The 17983-nt window shown below is 38.3% G+C and overlaps 5 protein-coding genes across 5 annotated transcripts; 2 read left to right on the forward strand and 3 right to left on the reverse strand.

Annotated features, from left to right (window-relative positions):
* The first annotated feature begins 5517 nt into the window (after positions 1–5517).
* On the forward strand, positions 5518–7081 carry LOC104771464 (structure-specific endonuclease subunit slx1). The gene is made up of 3 exons (XM_010495991.3): positions 5518–5928; positions 6421–6527; positions 6640–7081. Exons 1-3 carry the CDS (start codon positions 5687–5689, stop codon positions 6807–6809), a joined length of 519 nt encoding a protein of 172 aa, XP_010494293.1. The 5' UTR covers positions 5518–5686; the 3' UTR covers positions 6810–7081.
* A 1001-nt stretch (positions 7082–8082) lies between these two features.
* Positions 8083–11573, forward strand: LOC104771465 (uncharacterized). Its single transcript, XM_010495992.2, has 8 exons — positions 8083–8786; positions 9022–9704; positions 9805–9991; positions 10074–10277; positions 10382–10555; positions 10641–10838; positions 10918–11031; positions 11114–11573. The coding sequence occupies exons 1-8, from the start codon at positions 8139–8141 to the stop codon at positions 11438–11440; spliced, it is 2535 nt and encodes an 844-aa protein (XP_010494294.2). The 5' UTR covers positions 8083–8138; the 3' UTR covers positions 11441–11573.
* Positions 11520–13407, reverse strand: LOC104771467 (uncharacterized). Its single transcript, XM_010495996.2, has 3 exons — positions 12760–13407; positions 11933–12691; positions 11520–11858 (listed from the first exon to the last, which is right to left on the reverse strand). The coding sequence occupies exons 1-3, from the start codon at positions 13390–13392 to the stop codon at positions 11760–11762; spliced, it is 1491 nt and encodes a 496-aa protein (XP_010494298.1). The 5' UTR covers positions 13393–13407; the 3' UTR covers positions 11520–11759.
* A 427-nt stretch (positions 13408–13834) lies between these two features.
* On the reverse strand, positions 13835–15315 carry LOC104771466 (NCT transcriptional regulatory complex subunit A). Its single transcript, XM_010495994.3, has 2 exons — positions 14900–15315; positions 13835–14203 (listed from the first exon to the last, which is right to left on the reverse strand). Exon 1 carries the CDS (start codon positions 15313–15315, stop codon positions 14914–14916), a length of 402 nt encoding a protein of 133 aa, XP_010494296.1. The 3' UTR covers positions 13835–14203; positions 14900–14913.
* A 1552-nt stretch (positions 15316–16867) lies between these two features.
* On the reverse strand, positions 16868–17496 carry LOC104771468 (uncharacterized). Its single transcript, XM_010495998.3, has one exon. The coding sequence runs from the start codon at positions 17358–17360 to the stop codon at positions 17058–17060; it is 303 nt and encodes a 100-aa protein (XP_010494300.1). The 5' UTR covers positions 17361–17496; the 3' UTR covers positions 16868–17057.
* Positions 17497–17983: the final 487 nt, after the last annotated feature.

Consider the following 17983-nt stretch of genomic DNA (forward strand, 5'->3'; position numbering starts at 1 on the left):
TGAACCCAAACCTTTCTTTCAAACCTTGTTGTGAATTGTTGAGTGAGATCTTTTTCATTGTGCTATAGGTTGTGAAACCTTGAGAGTATTGAGAACGACAAAGAACTGCCTCTTGATTTAGCTAAGTTAGAATTTGAACTAGCTGATAGATTCGGTCTTGAAAGATAGGTAGGTTAGCATGTTTATTTGGGTTGGGTTGAGGAATAAAGAAAAAAAAAAAAAAAAAGAAGTCCCTAAGGTTAGAATCAATTAGCTCTAAGTCTCGTTTTTTTTTTCTTTTCTTTCTTTGCTAAACTCCTAATATGTATATATATATTTTTTTTCTCTCTAAGTAAAAAAAAAAGAGAAAAAGATCTTGCTATAGTCTCCTAGAGAGAAAAAAATATATATATACATATTAGGAGTTTAGCAAAGAAAGAAAAGAAAAAAAAAAAAAAGAGAGAGCTAGATGTTTAAAGTTTAGACATTAGGGATTACAAAGAAAAGGGAGTTAAAATCAAGGTTGTGGATAGTTTAATTATAGGGGATTTAAATTAAAAAGAAAAAAAAAAAAAGAGAAAGTGAATGAGAAGATAGTAGATTATCAAGAGTTAAGCTTTGTCTGCCCAAATTGTTCTCAATCTTAGATAGTTTTCACAACTGTCTAGCATTCTTTCTTTTGAGAGAAAACCACCCAAAGAATTTGTTTGAAACCACCTTACCAAAAAGCCTTACCCTTGAAACCGATTGAGCTTGATTCACCTTCCATTTGCAAGAATTCGCCAAACACTTAATTGAATGTGAAAGAGATGTTCTTTACTTTTAGTTGGAGGTTGAACTAGATCGATGCATGGTAATAAGCATAGAAAATTATTTGTAAGTATATTGATTGATCTTAGCACCATTAAACTATCTTTAAGGACTATAGCTTGAATCCTTCGCTTAGCATAAAAGGTTATGAGTCCCCGTTTTGAAACCGCACTCTCCTACTTCCTTACTAGAGGACTAGCAAGATTTAAGTTTGGGGGTCTGATAACTCTCTAATTTACATTTTTTAGCATCCTTTTTTGTCCATATTTTGCATTGTTTATACCCTTACCTTAGCATTTTTAGGTCATTATCTGTAGGAATTCACTTTTAGGCCATTTAGAGTGTTGCATTCTTGCATTTGCATACTTTGGATGAAAACAAGTGCTTTAGAGCCTAAAATGGGGAGAAACAAGGACAAATCCGAGCATGTACCCAAAGGAGCCATCGAGCTGGAAGAACAGTCTGAACCCCAACACGATCAAGGAGGATCCAAGAGCAGGAAGAACAACTCGAAGATCTACCCGAGGAGTAACCCGACCTTATCCTCGTGTACCCCATCGAGTAGACCCTCGGGCAGGACTGGGAAGCTAGGTCAAAGGGATTTCCATATATAAACCCCTCCTCTTCTTCCTCGCAAACGAGTACGCTGCAAACCCTCAAACCAGAGAGCGAGAGCTTCTGAGAGAGAACTGAGCGACTCAAAACACTTTTCACTTTTGTTAGGATTTATTTTATATCTTTTTATCATTTCTTTAGATTTCTACCTTGTACTCTTTATTTCTCTACTCTATCTTTTAATACAATGCAATTTTCGTTCATATATGCTTTTATGTTTCTTGCAATGATTTCCGAGTAGTGTAGTAAAGTTTCTAGGGATGGGATAGATGATTTTGTGTTCTTGATCAGTTAGGATGTCTTAGTTTGATTGTATATGTTTTATAGATTCCCTTCTAGGTTGGTGTTCTTAATGCTGTCAACAAACCGAGAGGGTGAGATTAGATCTAAGGTGTTTTACCACCGAGAGGTGTAGATGAAATGCTTGAATCAACCAATGCTAGATATTTACTTACTTAGCCTAAGAGATTAGATGAGTAAGGGGTTTATTGACAATAATGAATCGGTTCTTATTGTCTGCTTGGTCATGTTTCTCCAACGAGACTTGGGTAGGGGAGTGATCAAGGTTAATTTTTTCTATCACGAGAGTGTTTTAACAAGATTTTAGAGGTTCATTGTCTAGGGAATATTTGCTTGAGGCTAAGACATCTGTATTGGTCAGGAACACTAGCCCTGGGCATTCGGGTACCCGTTCGGGTATTTCAAATTTTCGGGTATTTTGGTAAAGGGATCCTAGACCCATTCAGATATTTCTAGTATCCGGATCGGATTTCGGATAAACACCCATTGGATTCGGATCTGGTTCGAGTACCCGTTCAATACCCAAAATATACTTCAGATTTGGGTACCCGTTCTATATCCGAATTCAAATCTCTCCTCTGATATTAAAGGTGAAGAAAATGTATGGCATACATATTTCTTGTAGAAAATATTCTATTTGTTTTGCATTTCTTCTTCTTTGTGTTTTTTTAATATGTAAAAAAAAATATTTTGGTATCTAGAGTTCATGAGTATAGAATAAAAAAATACAATTAAGTCTCTACATAATAAGTAAAATCTCTCATATCTAAATTCCTTTTTAAAAAATGAAAGTTATACATAGTAATATATAAATAGTGGAGGTTTGAAAATTAGTTAAAGATATTAAAGTGGCAAAATGGTTACAATGCATCCACTTAATGCTTTAGGTCATCGGTTCAAATCCTACAAGTGACTATTTTGCACTATGTTTATACATGTTCGGGTTAATTCGGGTACCCGTTCGGATATCGGATAATACCCGATCGGGTTCGGGTACCCGATTTCAATAAATCCTAAACCCATTCGGGTATTTTAAAATTTTGAATGCGGGTTCACGTCGGATTTTTCGGATCGGATTCAGGTCAGATTTTTGGGTTCGGATATTTTGCCCAGGGCTAAGAAACACTTATGATTCGATTACTCATCCTTAGAAGCTTTCAAATTTTAATTGCTTGCATTTTATTTCATCACTCGATCCCTTACCCGAACAGGTACATGATCACCTTCTTCGAGTAACCCCTGGAGTTGTTCATACCTTCTTTGTTTACTCGATCACCCCACCTGATCCTGTACTCGAATGCTTGCATCGAGTGCTTAGGTCGTGTGGTTCGTTGTTTATATTCTTTTCCTTTATTCATTCTAGGATTGTTATATCAAAACCATCTTTTGCTTGGCTTGACTTGCATTGTTCTGATTGCATCCTACCTGCTAGCATAAACAACCATTTGGATTGATAACTCTTTGTACTACAACTGCATAGGGAATTGATACCCTGAGTGAAATTTCGCTTATCAATGATGTGGATGAATGGTTTGTGGCTCAAAAAATGGTTTCCAATGGAGAAGAGAGGAGAGAGGAAGAACTGGTCAGAGAAACAAGGGAGCCAAAAACGAGTAATCTGAGACCGCATATATTATAATACAATACAAGGTGGGAGGTTCCACTGACTTCTTGGTATAAATGTAATGTTGGTATGTCTTGGTCAAAAAGAAACAAACTCGCAGGGGCGTCTTGGGTGTTGAGGGATGACAAAGGTATGGTGATTCTGCACAGCCGTAGGGCTTTTACTAATGTGCCAAACAAAGACCAGGCAAGCTTTCTAGCTACACGATGGGCTGTTGAAAGTTTAGTTAGTCATAGATGTGTGAAGGTTATTTTAGCGTTGGAAGATGCTTCACTAGTTTGATGTGTTTTGTGGCCAAAAGCGTGGCCCTCTTTTGCGTATGAATCAGGGGAACTGTTAAGGTTACTAAGATTTTTTTGTCAGTGGACGATGGTAGTAGAGAATTCAAAAGCTAATAGAGGAGCTTCTCTTATTGCTCACAGTGTTACAAGTGATTGTTGTTTACAATCCTATGTGACGTCCAGTTACCCAACTTGGCTACAAGCAGTGTTTGAGGATGAGAGGGTTCGATCCTCTACATAGTTTTTTTATGTTTGCTTTATTGCCCAAATGGTGTTAGTGTTAACCATTTTTTGTATAGGCCAAGTTCTCGCAACTGGTGTGTGGCTAGGATAGGGTTAGGCTAATTATGGGTGGATATCAGGTTTGTTTTTTGGAAAGGCTAAGTTGTAAACCCATGTAACAAGTGTATCAGTTTCTCAAAATCAATAGAAATCAGTTGAACAAAAAAAAAAGTATTTCGGTTTGAATAAGACTTGGTTTATAATATGGGCCAATTTGCCTACTAACCAAATTATGATATATAATTAAGAATATAGCATAATAATTCAAAAAATTAAGTAAATAACATAAGGGGTAGAAATAATTACCAAGTGGGGTTTTGATGGTGGTGGAGGAAGGTGGCCAGAGGTGGTGGAGGAAGGTGGCTAGAGGTGGTGGAGGTAGGTGGCCGGCCGGTGACTGGAGGACGGTGACCAGAGGTAGGTGGCCGGCCGGCGACCGGAGGTAGGTGGCTGGAGGTGGTGGAGGAAGGTGGTCGGAGGTGGCTAAAGGTGGTGGAGGTAGGTGGCCGGCCGGTGACCGGAGGTGGTGGCCGGAGTTGGTGGTGTGCGGTGGCCGGAGGTGGTGGTGCGCGGTGGCCGGAGATAGTGAATGATGGTCGGAGGTGGTGGTGGATGGTGGTTGGTGGTGGTAGGAGATGGTGATAAATGGTGGTGATGGTAGGGGTAATTTTGTGATTAATATAGAAAATATAGAGTATATAACAGTTTTATGGTTAGAATAGTTATCAAATGAATTAAAGATTTTTTGTTGGTTATACAGTCAAATTTCTCTTATAATATTAGGGTTTAAAACCCCACAAAAAAAAAAGAGTAGAAAAAAGATGATGGTTTGAAAAGTTAGAAAAAGATGGAGGGGTTGTTAGTAAAACTCAGAAAAAGATGAAGGGGTTGTTAGTAAATGTTTATAGGAAAGGTGACGGTCAACCATGCTCTCTTCTTATGTCCTCCGGCTAGGCAGGTCTGGGGATTGTCCCAATTCCCGACATCCTCGGGTTGCTTCCCCTCGAACTCAGTCTATGATAATATGGACTCTTTCTTTTGGAGATTTCAGGACACTCCTTCGTTAGAAGTATTTCCGTAGATTCTATGGTATATTTGGAAGGCCCAAAATGATAAATTGTTCAGCGGAAGAGGAATCAAAGCTTTGGTCTTCTGCTCAAGAAGAACCCCTAGGATCCTTCCCTCAAAGTGGCTCCCGACCTCTATCCAGGTCTATGGCTCAAACTTGTGACCCGGTTCACGGTTATGACTCTAGTCACCGATGCTTTGTAGATGGATCTTGGAAGGTGACTGACCAGTTTATAGGTAGGGGATGGTATTGCATTTTTCCTGAGGGAGAATCTCCCGCTATGGGTGCATCTAATTCCCGTCGTAGTTTGTCACCCCTCCATGCAGAAGTGGAAACCCTTATCTGGGCAATGCGGTGTATGATTAGTGTGGACAATGAGAATGTAGTTTTTCTCACAGACTGTTCTAATTTGGTGAAGATGGTGTCTTCGTCTTTCGAGTGGCCTGCTTTCAAGACATATCTGGACGTTATTGAAGAAGATAAGGATGAATTTCTTTTATTCTCTGTTGTTCAGATTCCCAGATCATAAAATGGTAGAGCAGACAAAGTGGTGCGTAGAGCTAGAGTGGAGTCGCTTCCAGTTACCTATGTGAACAATTTTCTGTCCATTCTTGTATTCTGCTAGAAAAAAAAAAAAAAAGAAAAAAGAAAGGTGACGGTTTTAATTTTGCTAACTCTTTTGGTTCCATTATGAGAATTCGATGAAGAAGATACGAGAGAAGTGAGATGACGAGGTTGCTATCTAGGACGTTTCCGTCCGTGAAGCTCCGCGATACCAACCCCAAAGCTCCGGTCCTCAAAATTTTGAAAAATCCACAAACCGAAGTCTCGATTTCACCATCATCTTCGCAACAATCGCAAGAGAATTTAAAAATCCCCAATCCCAAATCCTGGTCCGTTTATCTCATTCTCTCCACAAACGAACCCATCAAAACATATGTTGGCATCACCACAGATTTTGCTCGCCGGTTCGTCATCTTTCCCTTCTCCCTTCACACTCTTTTGAATTTGAGATGACTTGATTTTGGTATATCACCATTTTAGGTTCTGCTTCGAAAGGCTTGAGCTTTCGATTCATAGATGTCAAGGAATTTAAAATCAAAGTGCCTGTTGATTACCCATTTAGGTTTTGCATCGAAAGACTTCAGCTTTCAGTTCATAGAGTTCAGGGAATCTAAACAGCAAAATGCTTGTTGATTATTATTTAGGTTCTTATTCGAAAGGCTTGAGCTTTTGCCTTTTGGTTCATAGATTTCAAGAAAACTGAAAAGCTAAGTACTTGTTGATTACTTATTAAGGTTCTGTTTCTGAAGGCGCGAGCTTTAGATTCATAGTTTTCAAGGAATCTATAAAGCAAAGTGCTTGTTGATTACCCATTTGGGTTCTGCTTAGAAAAAAATGAGCTTTGGATTCATAGGTTTCAAGCAATATGAAAGCAAAGTGGTTTTTGTTGGTTGCAGGTTAAAGCAGCACAATGGTGAAATCAGAGGTGGTGCAAAAGCTTCAAGTGCTGGAAGACCATGGCTTTGTGCTTGTATCATCACTGGATTCACTTGTTTAAGCCAAGGTACCATCTTTATTCATCTGTTTGAATTGGACATTGCGTTGTGATTGTGAATGCATGTATGTATGGTTATGGTCTTATGGATGATGAGAGTTTTCCTTGTTTAATACTTTAGCTGCCTCGTTTGAATCGAAATGGAAGATCTTCTCAAGAAAGTTACCACGGAGAAAGAAAGATGAGGAGATGAGTCAGAGTGATGCTTTGCTTCTACACCGGAGGAGAGCATTGGATAAAGTCGAGGAATCACTTGAATGCAGCCATCTTGAAACTGATTGGAAAATCTAATCAGGTAACCAACCAACAACTAACTTAATTAAGTTATCAGCGGAATCACCGATGTTCTGTGCAGCGCCCGTGTTTACTTATGTAATGAATATTTATGTTGGGACTTGATGACAATAGGGAAAAGAGTGTAACTAGCATTTGGGTTTTTCTTGTTTGTAAACTACATCGCACAAGCCCATGAACATTGATTTTACAGCTGTTGTAAATTCTAAAGATGAATGGATGATGATACACCAAATTTAGAGTTACTGTAATCAAGATTGGTTGATTTATTTTTCTTTGACTTTCAGTTTATATAGAAAAACAAATATTGGAAACATCTTTAAGAAATATGATTGAGTAGTATATTGGTTGTTAGAAATTGTGGTAATGAGAGTAGTCTGTGTTCGACAGAGCAAAGGAACTAGTTTTCATTTACCTTTTTGTTGTCCTGACGCTTTGGTTGGCTTAAAAGGGAAGTTCTAACTTCTATAGTGGCCTTTCCCCTCCCATCATTTTGTTGTAGTTTGTAATTTGACTGTGGATATATCAAGTATCATCCTTGTAGTCTGCACCACTTTTACATCTTTGAGGGCTTGGTAATGTGTTTGGGTTCGCTTTTTGTGACTGAGGTGGTGGTGGTATGATTGCAATATTGGGTAACCACTGAACAGTGTGGTTCGTTCACTTGCTGTTGGTGATCTTTTAATTTGAATGTACATTTAGTGTGATATTGATCGTCTATTGAAGTATCATTTGGGAGTTTTGGGACTTGAGGTCTGACCAAACCATCTTATAACTGTAAGACCAAGTGACCAACCCCTAACATTGGAAAGAGTTGGCCAGCAACTGCACAAAGTATGGTTGGTTAATGGTTTCTTTCTTCATAAGTTCCACATCTAGGACTACACTTATGCGGCGCCAACATGCCTAGAAAAGTAAAAACTAACTTTTCATTTTCTACCATAATACCTGAGAGAGTTTGCCACATACTGTAGAATAAAACTATTTCCGTGGAAGTTTTGATCCTCCATTACTGGTAACCCAAAACAATAACTTTGATTCAAAATCACACAAAAAATAGTATTACTAGTAATTTATTCAAGCTAATTTTAAAATCCGTTATAAAGCTAGTTCCTGTGAAATATAAAAATACCCTAGGGTATATGAGAGCATTAATATGCTCCTTGTATAATAAGAAAAAAAGACAATGGTGCAACCCACGTCCGTCTTAGGCCGGTGGTTTTGTTTATTACCCCTCCAAAACATGAACTCCATTATAACCAAATCAAAACCCTCTAATAATTCACATTCAACAATCAGTTTTTTTTCCACACAAAACAAAAAAGAATGGTGTTGGGTCTTCGAACAAAGAGTCGTAAAGACAATGGAGTGTTCGTTGAGTATGTAGTCTCAATCAAGGAGCTAAAACCATGGCCAACAAGCCAAGTCCCTGCACAATGCGTCCTTCTCAAATGGGAAAACGGCGAAAACAACTCAGGCTCTTTCATCGCGGTCGTGGGCAAAGACACGATCATGTTCAACGAGTCCTTTAGGCTAACATTAACGTTAGAACCCAAAGTTGGAGCCGACAACAAGTTCCACAAGAATCTTCTTGAACTTCAAGTCTACGACGCGAAAAAGAAAGACAAGGGTGTCAAGAACAAGCTTCTTGGCACGGCCTCGGTCAACCTCGCTGATTTCGGCGTGTTGACCAACTCAGTCCCCGTGGGAGCTCCGTTTACTTTCAAGAAAAGCTCGAGGAATGATGCTAGCTCCGAGATTTACCTAACCGTTGAGCCGGCTGGAGAGGAGGATTACGATGAAGGAAATCGGAGTAGCTGTTCGTCGCAGCCGAAGATGAGCTTCTCGAGAAGATCTGGAGAAGGTAGTGAGTTTAGTTTGGCGTCGTTGACAGACGACGATGATGATGCTTCATCAGTGTCTTCTTCAACACGGCGAGTTTCTTTCTCAGCTATGTGTGATGCTAATTCCACGGTACGCATTTTCATATTAGTGACGTTTGACGTAACACATTTCATTTATTACTGTTTTGATTATTCGAATTGGATCTGAGGTACGCACGTCTATGTTGTTGGCTTGTGGTTTAAAAAGATAATATGATACAATGTAAAAAATGAAGAAAAGTAAGATAACTACAAAATTGAGTTTCATAATTGGTGTATTCTTAAGAAGTAAAGACTTACATATTTTGAACCGGTTGATTCAAAAGCAAAATACAGAGGCGGTAATGAACGGAGATGAGAAGAAAGGTTGGAAACATGTAACGCTAAAGCACAGCAACAATGAAGCAGCACTCGTCTCCGAGATTGAGAATCTACTGAGAGAAGAAGAGAGAAAGAGACAGAGCAATCAAGTGGTCGTTGAGATTGATCAAAAACAAAAGGATGATACAAATGCCTTTCAGCTCAAGAAACAGTTCTCTGAGATCAAATCTGGTCCTTTAACGTTACCTCCCGATGCAGCGAGAAAACAGATGAAACTTCGGACAAACACTCTTGCCTTAGGAAGAAAGACTCTAGGAATGGAAGGTATCCCAAGACTTAAACAGCTTAAGTCTATTCAGTTGCATTTTGACGGAGCCAAAGATGATAGTCACAAAAAGGCGATTGGAGTGAGCAACAAGGTAGGTTTATCTTCGCAGGAGCCTAGAACAGAGACGCTTGAAGATGAGCTGAAGGAATCTGTAGCTGTTGAAGCAGCTGTTTACTCTGTGGTCGCTGAGCACAGTAGCTCTATGAGTAAGGTTCATGCTCCAGCTCGTCGTCTCGCTAGGTTTTATCTTCATGCTTGTAAAGGAAATGGCTCAGATCATTCTAAGAGAGCCAGTGCAGCTAGAGCCGCGGTTTCTGGAATGATATTGGTTTCTAAAGCATGTGGAAATGATGTTCCAAGGTATTATTAAACCATACCAACATATATAGTTCGGATGGGCATTTGTGTTTGTTCAGTACGGTTCTTCTAATGTTGTTTGTTTCTATAAATATATACACAGGTTAACATTTTGGCTATCAAACTCGATTGTGCTTAGAGCAATGTTAAGCCGTGGTATGGATAAAATGAAGATTGTCCCTGAAAAATCCAGTTCAGATGAATGGGAAGATCCTCGAGCATTTCTAGCGGCTTTGGAGAAGTTCGAGTCTTGGATATTTTCCAGAGTTGTTAAATCAGTTTGGTGGCAGGTAATCAAAAGAACAAATTTACAAATGTGGTTGTTAAAGAGTTTTAATCTAACCCGTCCATGCGAAATGAATCTCATTGCAGAGTATGACACCGCATATGCAATCTGCAGCGGTTAAAGGATCTATCTCGAGGAAAGTTTCGGGAAAAAGACGGTTAGGTCATAGGAACCAGGGACTCTATGCTATAGAGCTATGGAAGAATGCCTTTAGAGCTGCCTGTGAAAGACTTTGTCCACTAAGAGGTTCAAGACAAGAGTGTGGTTGTCTACCTATGCTTGCTAAACTGGTAAGAGATAGTTAACTTTTCCTGAAAGACTCTTATCAAAGCCGTAATCAGAACTCCATGGTGATATATCTTGTTATACCTACTCAAGATTTTTTTTCATTCAGGTGATGGAACAGTTAATTAGTAGACTTGATGTAGCAATGTTCAATGCGATACTCCGTGAGTCAGCGGCTGAAATGCCAACAGATCCTGTCTCTGATCCAATCAGTGACATAAATGTTCTTCCAATTCCAGCAGGAAAAGCAAGTTTTGGAGCAGGCGCACAGCTAAAAAACGCGGTACTTAAGCTCGCATGAACAGAGTGTTGTCAACCATCAAATGTATTCCTTTTGGTATGTAATAGTAGTATCATTGCGTTTGCAGATTGGAACTTGGTCCAGATGGCTTGAGGATCAATTTGAACCAAGGGAGGACAAATCTGGTAGGAACAAAGATGACGATAGCAATAATAATGAGAAGCCAGAAAGTGAAAATTTCAGACTGTTCCATTTACTCAACTCCTTAGGCGATTTAATGATGCTGCCATTCAAAATGCTTGCAGACAAATCCACAAGAAAAGAGGTAATTTGGCCTTAAAGAGTAACTCATTCTTCTTGTTCCAAAAGAGCTTGTCTTTACTTCCTCTTGTTCTTCTCTGAAGGTTTGTCCAACACTTGGTCCACCAATTATAAAGAGAGTTCTTCGAAACTTTGTCCCAGATGAGTTTAACCCGCACAGAATTCCAAGAAGACTATTCGATGTTCTGAATTCCGAGGTTAGTATTAGTAAACCTTCTTCACATTTTGGCCATAATAATCAGTGTGTGTGTGTTCTTGACCCTTTTGTCTTGAACTCAGGCTTCAACAGAAGAAGACAATGGATGCATCACAATCTTTCCTTGCGCTGCATCCCCCACTGTCTACTTAATGCCGTCTACAGATTCCATAAAACGCTTCATAGGAGAGCTGAACAATCCGTCTTTATCTGAATCCGGATCATCAGTATTCAAGAAACAATACACAAGTGACGATGAGCTTGATGACTTAGATACGTCTATTAACTCTATATTATCTGCTCCTGGAACAACCAATTCGTCAGAGTGGATGCCGAAAGGATATGAACGCAGAAAGACTGTAAGATATCAGCTCCTTAGAGAAATATGGAAGGAAGATGGATTACAATGACTCTTCTCCTTTTTGTCTCTCCTATGTTTGATGAAAACATTTTCTACGTTTTCTTGGTTATATGTATGAAGGATACTTATGGCCACAGAAAGAAATCGGTTTATAAGATTAATTTAAACTTGCTTATCCTAAAGTTCAATGTCTCACGAATAAAAAGCAAATGAGAAGTAGCTAAAAACAAAGATTGAACAAAGTAGATGTCCAAGAAACTAATGAAAAACTGAGCTATCAAAATATTCACTAGCAATCAAATTTAGCAACAACTCAGGTGTGGGTTGAAGATAGCTCTTCAAGTCTCAATCTTTGGCTTCTTGAAAAGTCAGCTTTGAGGTACACTTGTTGAAGCTGATTCCACGGCTAGAAGACTAGTGCTCAAGGCAGAGAATGTCACTAATGAAGCTTCTAATAACCTAATGGCCTGCAGCATGCATCAGAATGTTAATCGGCAATGGTATATGTCGAAACCAAAGAAGAATATTATCATGCATTTACCTCTTCTCTCTTAATGATGATAACTTGAACCTCAACAGCGTCTAATCTGATCTGTTTTTCTTTTAGCAATCCAATGGTTGAGGTTGAATTCGAAGGTGTGATGATCAAATCATCAGTTACCATAAACTTTGTCCCTCTCTTCATAAATCCACCACTAGGTGTTGTTGACTCATCAGTAGTGTTACTATCACCTTCACATTTTGGATCGAGCGAGATCACGGGCACGAGTTTATCCCACTCGTAAACAACTGGCTTATCAGAGTTTTCAGACAAACTGTACTCTCGAAAATGATCCACAGAGAAGGAAACATAACTGTAGTAAGTTGGTGGCTTATGTGTAGTGACAACATCGAGCAGCTGCTTCTGACACTTGTAGTAATGAGGAAGTACACTTTTAGCTTCTCTTCCTGAATCAACAACACTCAACTCCTTAAAGCTTCTGCACAAGTTTCCAATGCATCCAAGGATGGTTCCATTGCTGACTATTCCCCATACAGATTCGAGAGGTATAGCAAGAAAGGTGAAGAGAAGATCAACAAAGTCTTCGCCACATTCAACAAACAGAATGTTCCCTTCCTTCTTCCTAACATGAGCATTTAATGTAACCATTTGGTCAGCTTTTGATTCCTCTCTATCTTCATGGATGCCAGGGGTCAGCATTTTATGAATCCTCTTCATACCATATGAGCTTTTCTTTTTCAGAAATGTATCGGTCAGTGGCGTATCCGATGTGAATAAACACTCCAGCAAAGTAGCTACCTATGAAATTAAGAGGAACTAGCATAAGAACATGAAAGGTAAAAAGTCTAGTAGAGTAAAAGGATTACCTCTTTGATATTGACGTCTTGAATCCTCTCAACCAACTTATTGCAATCTGTGTAGCCAAGATCTTTAAGAACAGCAAGTGTTAACCCAACAGAGGTAACTTCCACTTTCAAATCATCAGTGATTATGAATGAAGCATGATCAACACCATTTCCTACACTAGCTCCACCTCCTTCTCCTTGAAACTGTAACACTTCATCCATCAAATTCCCACAGCTACATCTCGAGTTATTAAAATTGCTATACCTTTTACTACATTGCCCGCTTCGTACAAACATAGGGCACATGAAACACTTTGTAGGCTCAGAATCATCTATTCTCATCTTAAGATTTTGACATTTCTCATGATTCAAACTTCCAGGATACAAAAGCATTTGTTTACAAGCTTCTGTCCTGAAATGCTTAATGGACATACTCACAACACTTGCATAGATATTGTTGAAACAGCCTATTCCTGGTGACTGTAACTGCTGATTCATCTCTATCAATCTAACAATCGTTCCCATTGGCAATGTCAAAAAACTAAAGAGTATATCGACAAAATCTTTACCCGCCTCAACGAATACAACCTTGCTTTTATCTTCATCTATGAGTAGCTTCAAGTTAATCACCGGATTCTCCAAAGTATCTGACATGTCTTAATACAAAATCTGCATTGATACAATGAAAAAAAAAAAGTCACGTTAGTACACAGCCATGTTTGAGACAATATTTGCATAAGTAAAAAAAAGGTAACACTTGAACAAAAAGGATTCATTTCACAATGAAACCACGGAAGAATATAGACTAACAAAAACAGAAGAAACTGCTACTAAAAGACTTTTACCTTGAAAGAGAATCAGGCAATCAATCTCTCTTGAAAGAACTTGGGGTTTATATAAAAGTGGAGGAAGAGGAAGAGTTTAGAGAAGTAGTGGTTAAAGGCATAATTAAAGTTTTTGGGAATGGAAGCCGAAGGGGGAACGAGTAATGAAGTAGTAATTAATTCCAAAAGGTTTAAAAGAAGTTTAACTATAACCGTTCAAGTTCAAAGTATAAAAAGAGGATGTTTTTAGTAGAGTCAGTGGATTTGATTACTTTTCAGAATTCGATGTAACGACTTTACTATACATACATTAACATAAAATATATCAACAAAGAAGTACTCATTCAGCTTAGTTTCGTACAATCACCTTTCTAGATCCCACATCCACACAAGTTTATATTGGTTCCCTCATACACTACATTGTCTATGTTGCCAAAGCCAAAACTGTGATGTCTTTACCTAATTTATCAGATTTCACCCTTGTCTAGTTGTATTTAAACTAAAACACAACAAAAGAACCACCAAGTTCAGACCCAGTAAAGCTTTTCAGCTTATACAGCATCAGAGCAAAAGATAGGTTCCCCTGAGAGTTGATGAATATAAGAAGCTCCTTGCATCTTTATGCTCTAGTTTCTCGTCTTCTACATGATTAATGATCAATAGAGGATGGTCAGTGCTTTTATACACATGAAGTCTGAAAGAGAGCAAACCGTTTTTGGACATAAAACAGGCAGTAAAAATGAACATCAGAGGAATTATCGACAAATGCGACCATGGATAATGATCTTGAGATATATCTAATTGTTCTGTTAAAGTTTCTGGCTTTACCCATCAGACTGGTCCACTTCTATTCTGGTAAGCTCATCAGAATGTAAGACTAGAGAAAGTTGATATTCAAGAACATACAACTTAAGACTAAACGATACAACATAACACTGAACATGCCTGTTTTATTGGCTCATATTCAAGAACATACAACATAAGACTAAACGATAGAGAACGAAATCCAAGAAACCGCGGAAAGAACATTCTATTGCAGAACACTGAACACTCAAGTAGTATATTCATATTAGAGTAGCTAGAAGAACAATACACAACCCAAATCTTTCTCGCTTTCCCTCTACACACCAAAGCTAGAGCAATGCATCATAGATTTTAACTATCACAGGACAAGAATCAGTTTTTTTTTTTTTTTTTTTTTTTTTTTTGTAATTCCAATTCCTCTAAGAGTTGCTCATGATACAATAAGTCACATTCTCACACTAGAATTTAACAAAGATAAGATTGATTTTGAGCGAAAGAGTAAATTTTTCAATTGGGAAGAAACAAAATCTTACAAAATGATAATTTTCTATGCTGAATCAGCAACCTTGGCCTTCCCTTTACTGAAAAAATCATCAATACGGCGAGTCCCAACAGGCGGCGTTGGCGGAGCTATCTTGTCGGAAGCAGTTTTGGTATGTCGTACAGGCTGAGACGGTAAGGGAAGCGAATCGAGTAAGAAATCGGAAGTAGGTTGGTGTCTTTTCACGGCGGTTCTCAAATGATCGAGACTAACAGTCTTACGCTTCTTCTCCACCGCTACGACCGCTGATTTCTCGGCGAGGAAGTGAAGGAAGAGCTCAGTTGAGTAGGTGATTAGGTGAAGAGCTTCTGAGTTGATTTTGTTGATGTCTTTGTCGAGTTTCATAATCTTTTTCACTCTTCCGATTGGAAACTCCGGTCGAATTGGTGTTTCTTGGTCTTCCGCCATTGATTTTGATTTTTGGTTTTGTGGTGAGATCTCTCGTAAAGTGGAGTGTATTTTACATTTTTAGGGTTTTCTTTTTGGTTTTACGCGCTCTGTCACCGCGGGTAAGTGAAAATGCGAGAGCTAAGAGAAACGTGCACGGTTTTGATTGATAACCGGGACTTTGGTTCTTCGGTTCCATTCAGTTTTGGTTAATTTTTATTTTGAAAATATTGTCAAACTAACCGAAATAAAATTTGACTCTCAGTTAATTTCAGTTTAGAATTTAAAACCGAAATTAATCGACCTTTAAAAAAAAAAATTCGGTGTTCCCGATAATTTTAGGTTTTAGGTTAAATTTAGATAATTTTATTGATGAAAAAAAAAACTGGTTTAAATTTTGGTAAAACCGATGAAATTATGATATAATCTGGATATTAAAAATAACAAATATTTTGGTTAACCGAGAATCAAACCAAACCGTAATTCTGGATTAACCAAAGTAAAATTCACAATCTCGGTTTGGTTATTTCGGTTCTAGCAATAACATAAAGTCAAAAACGATATTAGAAAATGTTTTCGAAAGAGGTTTTCTTAACTTTTGTCTTTTGTCGCTAAATTGTACAGTTTTCCTTGGGTCGCATTATTACTTTTCTCGAGTAATCAATCTCTCATTCATTAAGTTGAAATTGTTTAACCGATTTTTTACCTTAGCCACTGGCCAGTGGCCATCGGCTGGACTCTGGAGGTAGTCAATCTGCAAATAACAATTGACAAATAATCCAGATTCTACTTACGTAGTAATAGTGTTTATTATAACAGTAATGCTCGAAAGCTACAAGTATGTACAATCTCCTAGCTATCCAAACTGAACACGGCACACCTATGCCAGATTCTTACCATTTTCAAAAGTCGGCCTACATCCTTAAACGACCTGAAGGGATTTAAGGAGTGGCATATCAAACTCAAATCACCCTCAAATAACAAATGAGCTTTAGAGATAAGTGCGGTTAATGATTTGATATTATACTTCTATGTGGCTGTAGGAAGCCTAATCTTGAATGACACCGTCTACTGCAATCGTAGCTGTTTAGTTAACTCTTGTCTCATTGTATTCCTCTGTTTCTGTTTATAGATGACATTATACAGAAACTATATCGTTTTCACTTTTCCGAATAATCAAATTGTAAAACGAACTAACTGAAGCTGTTTCAACAATGCCTTTTTGATTCAGTTTGTAACCGTAACAACAGCCATATATAATCCGTTTTCTCTTTTTATCTTTGCAGCTTTATAGAAACAGAACCAAGAGCCAAATTTAAAATCAGAACCAAAACAGACCAGACTGGCCACAAGAACCATCACATGATTCACATCACCACCCTCTTACAACTTTTTGAGGTTCTTGTATAATGTACTCTCTTACCATTTTGCAACAATTTGAGGAACAGATTCAGTAACTAGAGATGAACCCAACACATCAAACAAAGTCCATGTTACTGAATCATCATCCATAACAATACCCTAAACTATTACACAAAATGAAGCTAACTTTATGAATCTTTGGAATCTAAAAGATTTAAGCCACCATAGGTGACAATTTGACTATGAACAGTAACAACCCAACACACACAAAAAGAAGCAATCATAAAAGCTATGAATCTGTTCTCATCTATGTGTATATATAATCAACTTACAAGACAGAGGAGTAATCGAATTCAAGAGAGAAGAATCGTTTACAAATTATACAAATTTTTGTTTGAGAATCAATAAGGACGGTTCGGTGGTGGCTGAACCGTAAGCTGAGCGGGTAAAGGTCTGCCTGTTCCAGAACCACCACAATTGCTACAAGCCGCACGACCCGAACCAGAACACCTACGACATCCAACGTCACCATCCGACCATCGAGAACAGAAACAAGCGACTCGTCCTGTACCGTTACAAGTCGGACAACGAGGGAACTGACCACCACCAGCCATAGGTTTTTGGTCCATGACCGATTTGATAAATACCGCACCGGCTAAAACGCTGATACCTGTGGCTAACTGGGTTAGGACGATCGGACTCATTGTGGGTTTCAAGAGAGAGAGAGAGAGGTTTGGTTGCCAATTTTGGGGATAACGCAAAAGCAAGAACCGTGAAGAAATTGAAGAAGAAGAGAGAGATGTTAAAGTAAAGATTTTTTATTTTGTGTGTTCGTTCAGACAAAAGTGTGGTCTTCCCTTATTTTAATTTGATACGGTTCGGTTTATTTTCTGAAGTAAATACAATTTTGAAGATAAGGGAATGGTTGAGAGAGTACACACGTGGGCTACTGAGGGTTAAGTTGTTGTGTGAGGAGATGAAAGAGCCAGCCGTGGGTGGGATAGTCCAGTTTTGGATTTGGGTTTTTCCATTGGGCCGACGAGGGTAAATATCTTTTACAACAAAAATCTTGGTTCGATTTGGTTTCTATTCCGGTTCTAGTTCAAATGATTATAAGGAAATGACTTATAGTTTGCAATGAGAATTGAAACTCATCATATTACAATAATCTTAAAGGGATGCAATTTTTTATTTTTATTTTGTGTGTGTCAGGTTCTTTCTAGTGCAACTAACATTGTACCACACCTTGCAAGGGATAGAATACAATTGCAATTAGCAACCTTTGGTTAATTTGTTTCTTTCACGTTTTTGTTGTGGGCGCTGCACT

This window comes from Camelina sativa, chromosome 20 (assembly GCF_030686135.1).
Source record: "Camelina sativa cultivar CO46 ecotype springtype chromosome 20, ASM3068613v1".
NCBI classification, from domain to species: Eukaryota; Viridiplantae; Streptophyta; class Magnoliopsida; order Brassicales; family Brassicaceae; genus Camelina; species Camelina sativa.

What these genes read in the sequence shown, in the direction of transcription:
- LOC104771464 (XM_010495991.3), top strand. Translation starts at nt 5,687, where the DNA reads ATGACGAGGTTGCTATCTAGGACGTTTCCGTCCGTGAAGCTCCGCGAT. An exon ending in ACCACAGATTTTGCTCGCCG is followed by an intron (nt 5,929 to 6,420) that starts GTTCGTCATCTT and finishes TGTTGGTTGCAG; the next exon opens with GTTAAAGCAGCACAATGGTG. An exon ending in ATTCACTTGTTTAAGCCAAG is followed by an intron (nt 6,528 to 6,639) that starts GTACCATCTTTA and finishes TTAATACTTTAG; the next exon opens with CTGCCTCGTTTGAATCGAAA.
- LOC104771465 (XM_010495992.2), top strand. Translation starts at nt 8,139, where the DNA reads ATGGTGTTGGGTCTTCGAACAAAGAGTCGTAAAGACAATGGAGTGTTC. An exon ending in TACCTATGCTTGCTAAACTG is followed by an intron (nt 10,278 to 10,381) that starts GTAAGAGATAGT and finishes TTTTTCATTCAG; the next exon opens with GTGATGGAACAGTTAATTAG. An exon ending in ACAAATCCACAAGAAAAGAG is followed by an intron (nt 10,839 to 10,917) that starts GTAATTTGGCCT and finishes TCTTCTCTGAAG; the next exon opens with GTTTGTCCAACACTTGGTCC.
- LOC104771467 (XM_010495996.2), bottom strand. Translation starts at nt 13,392, where the DNA reads ATGTCAGATACTTTGGAGAATCCGGTGATTAACTTGAAGCTACTCATA. An exon ending in AAGACGTCAATATCAAAGAG is followed by an intron (nt 12,692 to 12,759) that starts GTAATCCTTTTA and finishes TTAATTTCATAG; the next exon opens with GTAGCTACTTTGCTGGAGTG. An exon ending in TCATCATTAAGAGAGAAGAG is followed by an intron (nt 11,859 to 11,932) that starts GTAAATGCATGA and finishes TGCATGCTGCAG; the next exon opens with GCCATTAGGTTATTAGAAGC.
- LOC104771466 (XM_010495994.3), bottom strand. Translation starts at nt 15,315, where the DNA reads ATGGCGGAAGACCAAGAAACACCAATTCGACCGGAGTTTCCAATCGGA.
- LOC104771468 (XM_010495998.3), bottom strand. Translation starts at nt 17,360, where the DNA reads ATGAGTCCGATCGTCCTAACCCAGTTAGCCACAGGTATCAGCGTTTTA.